The sequence below is a fragment of the Dasypus novemcinctus genome, chromosome 9 (assembly GCF_030445035.2).
Source record: "Dasypus novemcinctus isolate mDasNov1 chromosome 9, mDasNov1.1.hap2, whole genome shotgun sequence".
In the NCBI taxonomy this organism is placed as follows: Eukaryota; Metazoa; Chordata; class Mammalia; order Cingulata; family Dasypodidae; genus Dasypus; species Dasypus novemcinctus.
In genome coordinates this window covers 85,979,771-85,991,824 of record NC_080681.1, presented here as the reverse complement: position 1 = coordinate 85,991,824, position 12,054 = coordinate 85,979,771, and the positions used below count along the sequence as shown (strand labels likewise).

Genomic DNA, 12,054 nt, shown 5'->3' with positions numbered 1-12,054 from the left:
TCTAGGAATTAATTTAGCCAGGAAGGTAAAGGATCTGTATTCAGACAACTACAAAACACTGCTAAATGAAATCAAAGACGACCTAAACAAATGGAAGGGCATTCAGTGCTCATGGACTTGAAGATTAAACATTGTGAAGATGTCGATTCAACCCAAATTGATTTATAGATTCAATGCAATATCAATCAAATTTCCAACAGCCTAGTTTACAGAAATAGAAAAGTCAATTACCAAATCTATTTGGGAGGGAAAAGAGCCCCCCAAGTAGCCAAAAACATCCTAAAAAAAGAAGAGCTAAGTTGGAGGACTCATGCTCCCTGACCTTGAAATGCATTATAAAACTACAGTGGTGGGAAACGGATTTAGCCCAGTGGTTAGGGCATCCGTCTACCACATGGGAGGTCCACGGTTCAAACCCCAGGCCTCCTTGACCCGTGTGGAGCTGGCCCATGCGCAGTGCTGATGCGCGCAAGGAGTGCCCTACCACACAGGGGTGTCCCCCGCGTAGGGGAGCCCCACGCACAAGGAGTGCGCCCCATAAGGAGAGCCGCCCAGCGCGAAAGAAAGTGCAGCCTGCCCAGGAATGGCGCCGCCCACATTTCCCGTGCCGCTGACGACAACAGAAGCAGACAAAGAAACAAGACGCAGCAAATAGACACAGAGAACAGACAACCGGGGGGAGGGGGGGGATTAAATAAATAAATCTTAAAAAAAAATAAATAAATAAAACTACAGTGGTCAAAACAGCATGGTATTGGCATAAAGACAGACACATAGATCGGTGGGATCAAATTGGGAATTGAGAAATAGACCCTCACTTCTATGGTCAAGTGATTTTCAATAAGCCCATGAAGTCCACTTTTCTGGGATAGAACAGTCTCTCCAATAAATGGTGCCGGGAGAACTAGATATCCATAACCAAGAGAATGAAAGAGGAACCTATCCATAACCAAGAGAATGAAAGAGGAACCTATCTCACTCCCTATATAACAATCAACTCAAAATGGATCAAAGCCCTAACCATAAATATCAGGACCATAAAACTCCTAGAAGATAATGTAGGGAAACATCTACAAGACCTTGTAAGTAGGAGGTGGGGGTCTCTTAAATCTTAAACCCAAAGCACAAGCAACAAAAGGAAAAATAGATAAATGGGACCTTCTCAAAATTAAACACTTCTGCACATCAAAGGATTTTGTAAAAAAGGTAAAAAGGCAGCCTACTCAATGGGAAAGAATATTTGGAAATCACACATCCAACAAGGATCTAATATCCATGATATATAAAGAGATCCTTTAACTCAAAAATAAAAAGATAAATGACCCGATTAAAAAATGGGCAAAAGACCTGAACAGACATTTTTCCAAGGAAGAAATACAAATGATGAAAAAATACTCAGCATCACTGGCTATTAGGGAAATGCAAATAAAAGTTACAAATGAAGTATCATTTCACAACTACTAGAATGGTCACTATTAACAAAACAGAAAACTACAAATGTTGGAAAGGATGTAGAGAGACAGGAACACTTATTCACTGCTGGTAGGAATTTAGAATGGTACAGCCCCCGTGGAAGTCTGTTTGGCGGTTCCTAAGGAAGTTAGATATAGATCTACCATGTGACCTGGCAATACCGTTACTAGGTATATACCCAGAAGAACTGAGAGCAGTAACACGAACAGACATCTGCAACACTGATGTTCATACTAACATTGTTCACAATTGCAAAGAGATAGAAACAACCCAGGTGTTCATCCACTGATGAATGGATAAACCGTGGTGTACACACATGATGATGGAATATTATGCAGCTGGAGGAAAAAATGAAGTCATATAGCATATGACAACTCATGCAGTTAATAGCTAGAATATAAGTCACCAGAGAAAAGAATTTGGTTAAAGAATGGAAAACTGAGCTTTAATCTGTGCAGAATTGTTAAAAAGTTGTTTGTAAATGTTTGGAAATGAATAGAAATGGTGAAAGTACATCATAGGATTTGTAATTAGTAGTGTTAGCATTTGGGCACGATAATGGGTTTTCTTGGTGTCATGAAAATGCTCTAAGGTTGACTGAAGTGATGAATGCACAGCCTGATTATACCAAATGCCACTGATAGGACACTTTAGATAAACTGTATGATTTATGAACAAAAAAATAATTGGCTGGGCTGAAGGAAAAATACTCCAAATATAAGATATGGACTATAGTTAGTTATAATACTTTGAGGATGTTCTTTCATAATTTGTTACAAATGTTACACAAAAATGCAAGGTATTTATTATGCTGGGGTGATGTATGGGAGCCCTGTATGATGTTATGCATATTTGTTTTGTAGGTCCACAGCTTTTACTATATACTTATTGTTTATGTAGGTTCATGTATGTATGATATACTTCAATAAATTGTTTCTAAAATAAAAAAAAGAATATGGTGATACACGGGAAAATTACAACTAATGAAACTTATGGACAATAGTTAAAAGTAATATTGTAGGCAACGGACTTGGCCTAGTGGTTAGGGTATCAGTCTACCACATGGGAGGTCCGTGGTTCAAACCCCGGGCCTCCTTGACCTGTTTGGAGCTGGCCCATGCGCAGTGCTGATGCACGCAAGGAGTGCCCTGCCACGCAGGGGTATTCCCCACATAGGGGAGCCCCACGTGCAAGGAGTGTGCCGGTAAGGAGAGCTGCCCAGCACGAAAGAAAGTGTACCCTGCCTAAGAATGGTGCCGCACACACGGAGAGCTGACACAAGATGACACAACAAAAAGAAACACAAATTCTCGTGCGGCTGACAACAACAGAAGCGGACAAAGACGACGCTGCAGTGAATAGACACAAGAGAACAGACAACCGGGGTGGGGGGGGGTGGGGGGGGGTGGGGGGGTGGGGAAAAGGGGAGAGAAATGAGTAAATAAATAAATCTTAAAAAAAAAAAAGTAATATTGTAATATTCTTGTAGCAATGGCAAAGAAGATGTATCAATTCTAAGATACAATTATAGGGGGTATAAGGGGATACGGGATTTTTCCTTTTGGAGCAATGAAAACATTCATTCTAAGATTGACTGAGATGATGACAGTACAACTCTGTGTTGAAATTGAGAGCTACTGAGTGTATCCTTTCAATGTGCAAAACATGGGACTGTATATTACAGGAAATCCAGTGGTGGAAGATGGACTGTGGTTAACAGTACAAATATGAGAGTATTCTCTCATGAAATATAACAAATATATAATACTAATACAGGGTCTTAATTGGGTGGGTTGGGGGAAAAATACACCAAATGTAACATATGATTATAGTTAGTAATATTTTGATGATGCTATTTCATAGTTTGTATTAATAGTTTCACAACAATGCAAGGTGTTAGTGATGGAGTGATATATGATGATATGCATGTTTATTTTGTAAGTTCACAACTTTTACTATATACTTATTGATTATGTTCATGTATGATATACTTCAATAAAATCTTATTTAAAAAAAGAATATATGGGGAAACGGACTTTGGCCCAGTGGTTAGGGCGTCCGTCTACCACATGGGAGGCCCACGGTTCAAGCCCCGGGCCTCCTTGACCCGTGTGGAGCTGGCCCATGCGCAGTGTTGATGTGCGCAAGGAGTGCCGGGCCCCGTGTAGGGGAGCCCCACGCGCAAGGAGTGCACCCATAAGGAGAGCCGCCCAGCGTGAAGGAGGGAGCAGCCTGCGGAGGAATGGCGCCGCCCACACTTCCCGTGCCGCTGACGACAACAGAAGCGGACAAAGAAACAAGACACAAAGAAACAAGACACAAAGAAACAAGACACAAAGAAACAAGACACAAAGAAACAAGACGGGGAAACGGACTTTGGCCCAGTGGTTAGGGCGTCCGTCTACCATATGGGAGGTCCGCGGTTCAAACCCCGGGCCTCCTTGACCCGTGTGGAGCTGGCCATGCGCAGTGCTGATGTGCGCAAGGAGTGCCGTGCCACGCAAGGGTGTCCCCCGCGTGGGGGGCGTGGGGGAGCCCCACGCGCAAGGAGTGCGCCCGTGAGGAAAGCCGCCCAGCGTGAAAAGAAAGAGCAGCCTGCCCAGGAATGGCGCTGCCCACACTTCCCGTGCCGCTAACGACAACAGAAGCGGACAAAGAAACAAGACGCAGCAAATAGACACCAAGAACAGACAACCAGGGGAGGGGGGGAAATAAAATAAATAAATAAATCTTTAAAAAAAAAAAAAAAAAAAGGAGAAAAGCTTTAAAAAAAAAAAAAAGAAACAAGACGCAGCAAATAGACACAGAGAACAGACAACCGGGGGAGGGGAGGGGAATTAAATAAATAAAAATAAATCTTAAAAAAAAAAAAAAAAAGAATATATGTATAAGCTATAAAATATTCATTTGTATTCCACCCAAAATCATTTTTGTATCATGAACAATATGCATTTTAATTTGGGAAAAATTGTTATATGAGCTGAAATTTTTCTATTATTAGGGGACATGGGTGATTTTATGAAAATAAATTAATAAAAGCATGTTTAATTTTGAATTCATTAAACATTTTTAGTTTTGTAAAAAGAACAATTTTGAAAAGCTATATAAGTACTGCTACTCTTCTTGAATACATATCTAGATATACTTTTAGGAAATGAAGCACTGTAAACATGCTTCTAAAAGCCACTAAGAAGCCATTTAAATGACAATAATTTATTTTTCTGCACATAACTCTGAATATCAATCTGTCAGGTTTTAAAATATCTGAATTCTATATATCATATTTGATAACCTGCTTCAAATAATTTTCAGAAAATCAATTCCAACATGCAAATGACTTCATTCAATTATCATCTATTTTGTACCTTTTATATTTCAGGCATTATGTTAGGTACTGAGATACCTTATGGTGAATAAGTCAGTATTCCAGATCTCCAAAAGCTAACCCACAGTTTGGTGGAAGATACAGATAATAAGGAACTAATACAGAGTTTTACAAGAGGATATAGGAGGAAACTGACACTTTTTGATATATTTACTTAGCTCACAATACTTCCTTTACCATCATCACTCCACAACACACATGCATGCTTTCCTTGGGAACTATCACCTCTGTGATCCACAGAAGTGGATGTCCAACTAATATGTCCTTATTATGTGATCCTAGACCCCCTTATTTCTTGAAATTTGAAACTGGGCCTGAGGTACTGCATAGTAAGTTGGCTTGTGTATAGCTAGAACTATATAACACAAACTTTGGAGTTCTGGGTCAGTTATATTGTAACATGTGAAGCAGTTAAAGCAGACTGCAAATAGAGATGAATGAAAGAGTCACGTCAAAAATCAGGAGAATCCTAATGTATTCAGTTTCTGGTTTTAGTCTTTTCCTTAAGTCTAGCTCTTCCCTCAGACTTGGTTTCTATGAAACATTCCCTTATCCTCCCAGTAAATTCTCCTTCCTTGCTTAAGTTGGTTCAGGGTGATTTATGTTAACTTGAATCCAAAGAATCTTAACTAATACTTAAGAGTACCTGAATTTTGATTTACATGTAGTTGTTGCTATCTCCTCCTTTATTCTCCTCTACATAGTCTTTATAATGCATATGTCCAGAAAAAGAATATAAAGATATACTTTCCTTTATTCTCCTTAATTTTTTATTCACCACCCTCTAATTTCCTTCTGCTATTCCCACAAATTCGTTATCAATCCACATTCACTCCTATACTTCTGACATTTAAATATCCCCATTCACATTTCTAAAAATAGTTCAATCTCAATAAGGGTTTAGACTGAACTCACCCTCTCTCCTCAGCTTCTCTAACTCGCCTCCTCCTGTTTAATGCTACCACCATTTCCCTTGCCATCCAGGCTTAAAATCCTGGAGTTAACTTTTTATTTCATCTTTAAATTTTTAATTCATATTTAAATTTTTAATTTTGGAATAATTTTAGATTTATAAAAAGATTTAACAACAGAGTTCCCAGATACTCCTTACCCATTTTCCCCTAATGTTAACATCTTACATTACCATAGTACAACCATCAAAAATCAAGAAACCAACATCCAAACTGTAGACTTTGAATTTCACCAGTTTTCCCACTAAAATCCTTTTTCTGTTCTAGGATCCAAACCAGAACACCATACTTCACTTAGCTGGAGTAACTTCTGAGTCCTCCCTTTCCCTCAAATGCCACATCCAATCAGTTGAGCGAATCTTATCACCACCACCCTATACTCTAGGAACTTGCTAGATGCTGGAGATACAAGGATGTTCTTGAAGATATCATAGTCTGGTGACGAGCAACTTATAAACATGTCATTTACATTATTAACTGAATTTTTAAAAAAGGCCTTCAGTGTTGCTTATCAAATAGTACTTTGTGAAGGATGTAATTAAGAGCCTATGTTATGATGCCAGATTGTCTGAATTTCATTACAGAATCAGCCACTTATAAGAAGTATAACCTTGGACAAACAACTTGACCTCTCTATGCTTTAGTTTCCTCTTTTTTAAAAGTATAATAACAATTATACCTACTTCAAAGGGCTGTTCTACGGATTAAGTCAGTCATTCACAGGCTAAATACTTAGAATAGTGCCTGGCACATGGTCAATGCTTAAATGTTAGCTGTTACTGCTATCCTCTTTTATCCCTTTCCCTATCACACTATAATCCCTTTTGTATGCTTCAAGCTCCCAGCCAAACTGGAAAACTCACAGGGCTCTGTGTTTTCCCACTGAACTTATGTTTTCTCTACTCAATATGTTCTCCCATCCCTCAACGCCACCTACTGAAATCCTACATACCCTTCAAGGCCCAGGCTCAATAATACTGCATACATGAAACATTCCCTGATCCCTCAAACCACAGAAAAATTCTCTTCTCTGGGGTTAGACTGGGAAAAGCAGCAAAAACAATGTAGTGAGTTAAGTGACTGCACATCTGTTTTCAGACTAAAATTACATAAAAACTTTTAAAAGTTATACTCTGGTCACTTTAGTTTTAGTTCACTTTGTACTATACACCAATTTCAATGTAAAAATTTTGTAAATAATTCCTACAAATAAAAAAAAAATGAAATTACCTGTGCTCACAGCAATGCTTACACTTTTTCTCATGTGCAAGCCAGGGGAAGATTGTGCTTCCATAGAAACTAACTCCATTTGTCTTGCAGTTTGCACTGTGTCTTCAACAATGGTTGTCTTAGAGGAACAGGACTGCAGAGATTGGGCTTCTAATAAACGCTGAATCTGTGTCAATTAAAAATATACTTCAAACTGACTGTGAAGTAATCAACAACTCACCAGCAGAGTTTAGTTATGAATTACAAAATCTCCCAGTTATAAATAAATAACTGATAGTTAACCATGTTTTCTCACATTTCAACTAATCACAACGGGAAACTTATTCAAAGTAGAACATCATTATCATTGGTTATTAAGAGGTACTTGGTGCTAAGCGTAAATTTAAAAGTGAAAACATAAAGATGTTTATATTAGCACTCAAAAATTGGTACTCAGAAAGAGAAAAAGCCTGAACAGTTAACATTTCAAGCCAATGAGTTATTCCTATTCAAAATCAAAAGCAAGATTGGAGGTATACTCTGGCCCAATATAACAAATATTGAACATTTCACAACGGATTATTACAATATTAATGACAATAGCTTCCATTCGCTAGACACTATGGAATTTTATGTATGATTTTCACAAGCCAATGAAGAAGAAACTACTATTTAATATATATTATAGATAAGAAAACTTGAGGTACTGAAAAATTAAGTTACTTGCCAAGGCCACTTTAATAAGTAGCAAAGCTGAGATTCTAACACAAAGAACTCTCTACCCCTTTTTAAAAATTGAGATACCACACATATATACCATAAAGTGCACCCCTTTCAAGCAGTGGTTTTTAGTATATTCAAAGTTGTGTACCTATCATCACTATCTAATTCTAACACATTTTTATCACTCCCACCAAAAAACCTGTACCCTATTAGCTGTCACTTCCCATTCCCTCTCCACCAAGCTCCTGGCAACCAATAATCTACTCTGTCTCTATGGATTTGCCTACTCTGGACATTTCATATAAATGGAACCATACAATATGAGCCTTTTATCTGGCTTCTTTCATTAGCTTAATGTTTTCAATGCTCATTCATGTTGTAACATGTATCGGTACCTCATTTGTTTTTATGGTTAAAAAATATTCCATATTTTGTTTATCCATTCATCAGTTGATGGACATTTGGGTTTTTTCCACTTTGTGGCTATTGTAAAAAAAAGTGCTATGAACATTTATTTGTGTACAAGTTTTTCTGTGGTCATATGCTTTTTAAGCCTTTTTCTCTTTAAAAAATGATATTATTGTACTCATTTCACTAAGTTTAGTGAGTTAACTTGATTATAAATCGGAAAAATATTAGCAATAAACTACTAAGGTTGGTAGAAAAATGACCTACATTAACAATGCAAAATAGCAAATGTATATAATATGAGGTTGAAAGCATATGCTTTGGAATACAGTGTACAGAAGTTTAAATCCTACTGTTTTTTTGAAAGTTATTTAACCACAACAAATCTCAATATCACCTAAAACTAAGGTTATTATGAGAATTAAGAGATAAATAAAATAATTGTAACCTGTTGAGTACTTACTAAACTCCAGGCCCTACACTGATCACTTTTTATATATTAACACTTAACTCTCCATTTTAAAGTTAAGAAAACTGAGGTTTAGAGAGATCACATAGAAAAATCAATAAAGACACATTATACACATCCAGGGCTATAATTAATTAACCTGCATTTTTTTTAGTTAGGTCAGTAAAAAGAATTTATTTGGGATATGGGAAAGAACAGAGCTTGCTGAGAAATGGGACAGAAAGACATACATACCAAGATTTGGTGCAGGCTCCTCTAGGCAGAGAGAGCAAGCTCTGCCTCACATGATTACCTTTTAAATTGTTCATTATTCCTCCCCCTTCCTAATGATAAGAGAATGGGCCTCAGCTGTCATTGGTTGTCCCACCAATGGTGGGGGCCAATGGTGAGGCCTGTTTGGAATATCTGGGGCTAAGAGGAGGTCTGGGAAAGAGAAACTGGGATCTCAAGATTACATTCAAGGTCCCAGTGAGGTCTTACAGCCACGTTGTATGCTGGCCCAGTATGTTTTAAAAAGGTATTTCATCTATTGCCTTTCAGTAATAGAAAGATTTTGTTTGTGGGCTGGTCCACTCCAGTGGGTATGAGACCTTTTTTCATTTGGACTATCTCAGTGAGGTGTGAGTCAGATTCAATCTCCACCCTCTTGCTGGGTCCAATTAAAAAGGGAAACACACCAAAAAAGAGAGCTTTGCCATATTTGATGTTGCCGTGTAACAGAAAGGAGAGGATCAAGGAACTGAGGCCCCAGGGAGAGATGAGCCATATGTCTGATAGCTTGCAGCTGAAATCGGGAATAAACAGAGAAGTGGAGCTGACAGCAGAGGCCTGGTAAGAAACAAGCCCTATGCCTGGTTGCCCTAAGCTGAGTTCTGAGAGACAGTACAGCCCTGAAAGGCAGAGACCAGGCAGAAATTGTCCGCCTTCTTGTTTCAACACATGGCAGCTCTCTGGCAAACTAAAACACCTTTATTTCTAGTTTTCAATATTTTGGCTCAATCGCTAGAGTTCTATAATACATTGAAACATTTGACTGAACTAGTATCCTCTTTAATTTTCTTTTTCAGAAACTTTCAAGGATCATCTGGCAGGACTTTTAATGCTATTTTTTTCAAGTTCCTCTCAAGCCCTGTCTCTCCATTAAAAAAACAGCTTTTAGATAAGAAGACTAAAATATATTATAAAGCTGTAGTGATTAAATCAAATGGTACTGGTACTAGAATAGACAGGCAGATCAACAGGCAGAATACAGTCCAGAAAAGGATGCAAACACATGATATTTTCACTACAAGAAAATACAATTCTAAGCCATGAACAAAAAGATACATTATCAATACTTGGGGCCATCTGAAGGTAAAAAAAGAACATCTCTCACCCCATATACCAAATAAAATAGAAGCAACAAATATAATGCTGGGAGGAGGGGAGATGAAAAATAAATTTTTTATCATCTTGAAGGGGAGAAGGCCTTTCTAAACATAATACAAAACCCAGAAAGAAAATGACTAATAAATTTAACTGTATCTAAACAGGAAGACTCACAAAACACTTAAGACAAACTATAAGAAATACTACTTATATATATGTGATAAAGAACCAATTTTCTTAATATACAAAGAACTCTTATAAATTAATTATAAAAACTTAAAGAAAAATGGATGTCAGAGACATTTCATAGAAAGAAAATACAAATGGCAATAACTAATGAAACAATCAATCTTATAATAATACAATACAAATTAAAGCAAGGTATCAGTTTCTATCTCAAAGACTGAAAATAATTTAGAAGTTTGCTATTTCCAGTGTTTGAGAAGATGTACAAAAATGGTTTTAGGGTATTAAGTTTGTAGAACCTCTCTGGTATGTTAGCCATTTTCACTCATTCAAGAAAGAAAATATGTATTTAGCAATCATTATATGTCAAGTACTATTCTAGGCAGTAAGAATACCCTACCTAGAGCTTACTTTCTATTTCTGTTTCTTTTTTTATTACCATATAATTAAGGCTTGAATGATAAGGAGCTAGGTGAAAAAGCATACCAGTGTAGCTGGAATGTAATGAACACAGAAGAAATGGTTAAGAGGTGAGTTGGGAGAGGGACAGAAGCTAGAACACAAAAAGGCTTTGAGGGCCAAGGTAAGGAATTTGGATTTTATTCTAATTATAATAGAAAATCACAGAAGGGTGCTGAGATGGTGGTTTTGTTTCCAACTACAAGGAGTACATGAAGGTACAGTACTGCAAGCAGCATATATGGGTAAGAAAAAATAATAATCTGAATTAGGGTGGTAGCAGGAAAGATGGTGAAGAGTGGTTTGATTAAGGCTACATCTAGAAAACAGAGCCTGGGTTTTTGACTCTTGGATTTTGGCTCAAGTAACTAGAAGAGGGAAACGGACTTGGCCCAGTGGTTAGGGTGTCCGTCTACCACATGGGAGGTCCGCGGTTCAAGCCCTGGGCCTCCTTGACCCGTGTGGAGCTGGCCCATGTGCAGTGCTGATGCGCAAAAGGAGTGCCTTGCCACACAGGGGTGTCCCCCGCGTAGGGAGCCCCACGCGCCAGGAGTGCGCCCCGTAAGGTGAGCCGCCCAGCGCGAAAGAAAGTGCAGCCTGCCCAGGAATGGCGCCGCCCACACTTCCCGTTCTGCTGACAACAGAAGCGGACAAAAGAAACAAGATGCAGCAAATAGACACAGAGAACAGACAACCGGCAGGGGGAGGGGGGGCAGGGATTAAATAAATAAATAAATCTTAAAAAAAAAAAAAGTAACTAGAAGAGAAGTGATGCCATTACCTGAGATAATAATGATAATTAAAATAATAGTAATAATTAACATTTACTGAGCACTAACTATATGCCAGGTACTATTCTAAGCCCATACCTAGTAACTCATCTCCTTAGAACCCTATTCAAAAGTATGTATATCTCCATTTTGTAGATGAGAAAACTAAAGTCAGAGATGTAACTTGTCCAAGGTCACAAAAGTTACTATGTTACTCAGAAACTGGATCAGAATCCAAGGAGCCTGGGCCAGAGCCCATTTGCTTCACTGTTACACCAGCATGAGACTTGGAATATTAAGTGAGGAATAAGTTTGGGTATCTTCCAACATTTGAGTGTGTATGTTCTTTGACTTTACAATTTTACTTCTGGGAATCTATGCTACAGAGATACTTGTGTATGTACAAGAAGATGAAAGCATAAGGATAGTCACTGTTGCACTGTATGCAATAGCAGAAATTCATACAGTTGAAATAGGAGACCAATTAGAAAAATTATTGTATATCAACAGAATATAATAGTATTTAGAATAAGGTAGTTGTAGGTGTACTTGTATAGAAAGATATCTAAGATACCTTTTTAAAAAGTGCAAGTAATAGAATGGTGTATATGTTATGATTACATCTGTACTTGT

At 37.8% G+C, this 12,054-nt stretch overlaps 1 protein-coding gene across 1 annotated transcript in view; it reads right to left on the bottom strand.

The window, feature by feature from the left end:
• The window catches only part of STIL (STIL centriolar assembly protein), a 93,403-nt gene that overhangs the window by 28,605 nt on the left and 52,744 nt on the right, over positions 1 to 12,054 (bottom strand). The window contains exon 13 of the mRNA XM_058303618.1: positions 7,060 to 7,225. Coding sequence (XP_058159601.1) covers positions 7,060 to 7,225 — 166 coding nt within the window. The remainder of the gene's footprint in view (positions 1 to 7,059; positions 7,226 to 12,054) is intronic.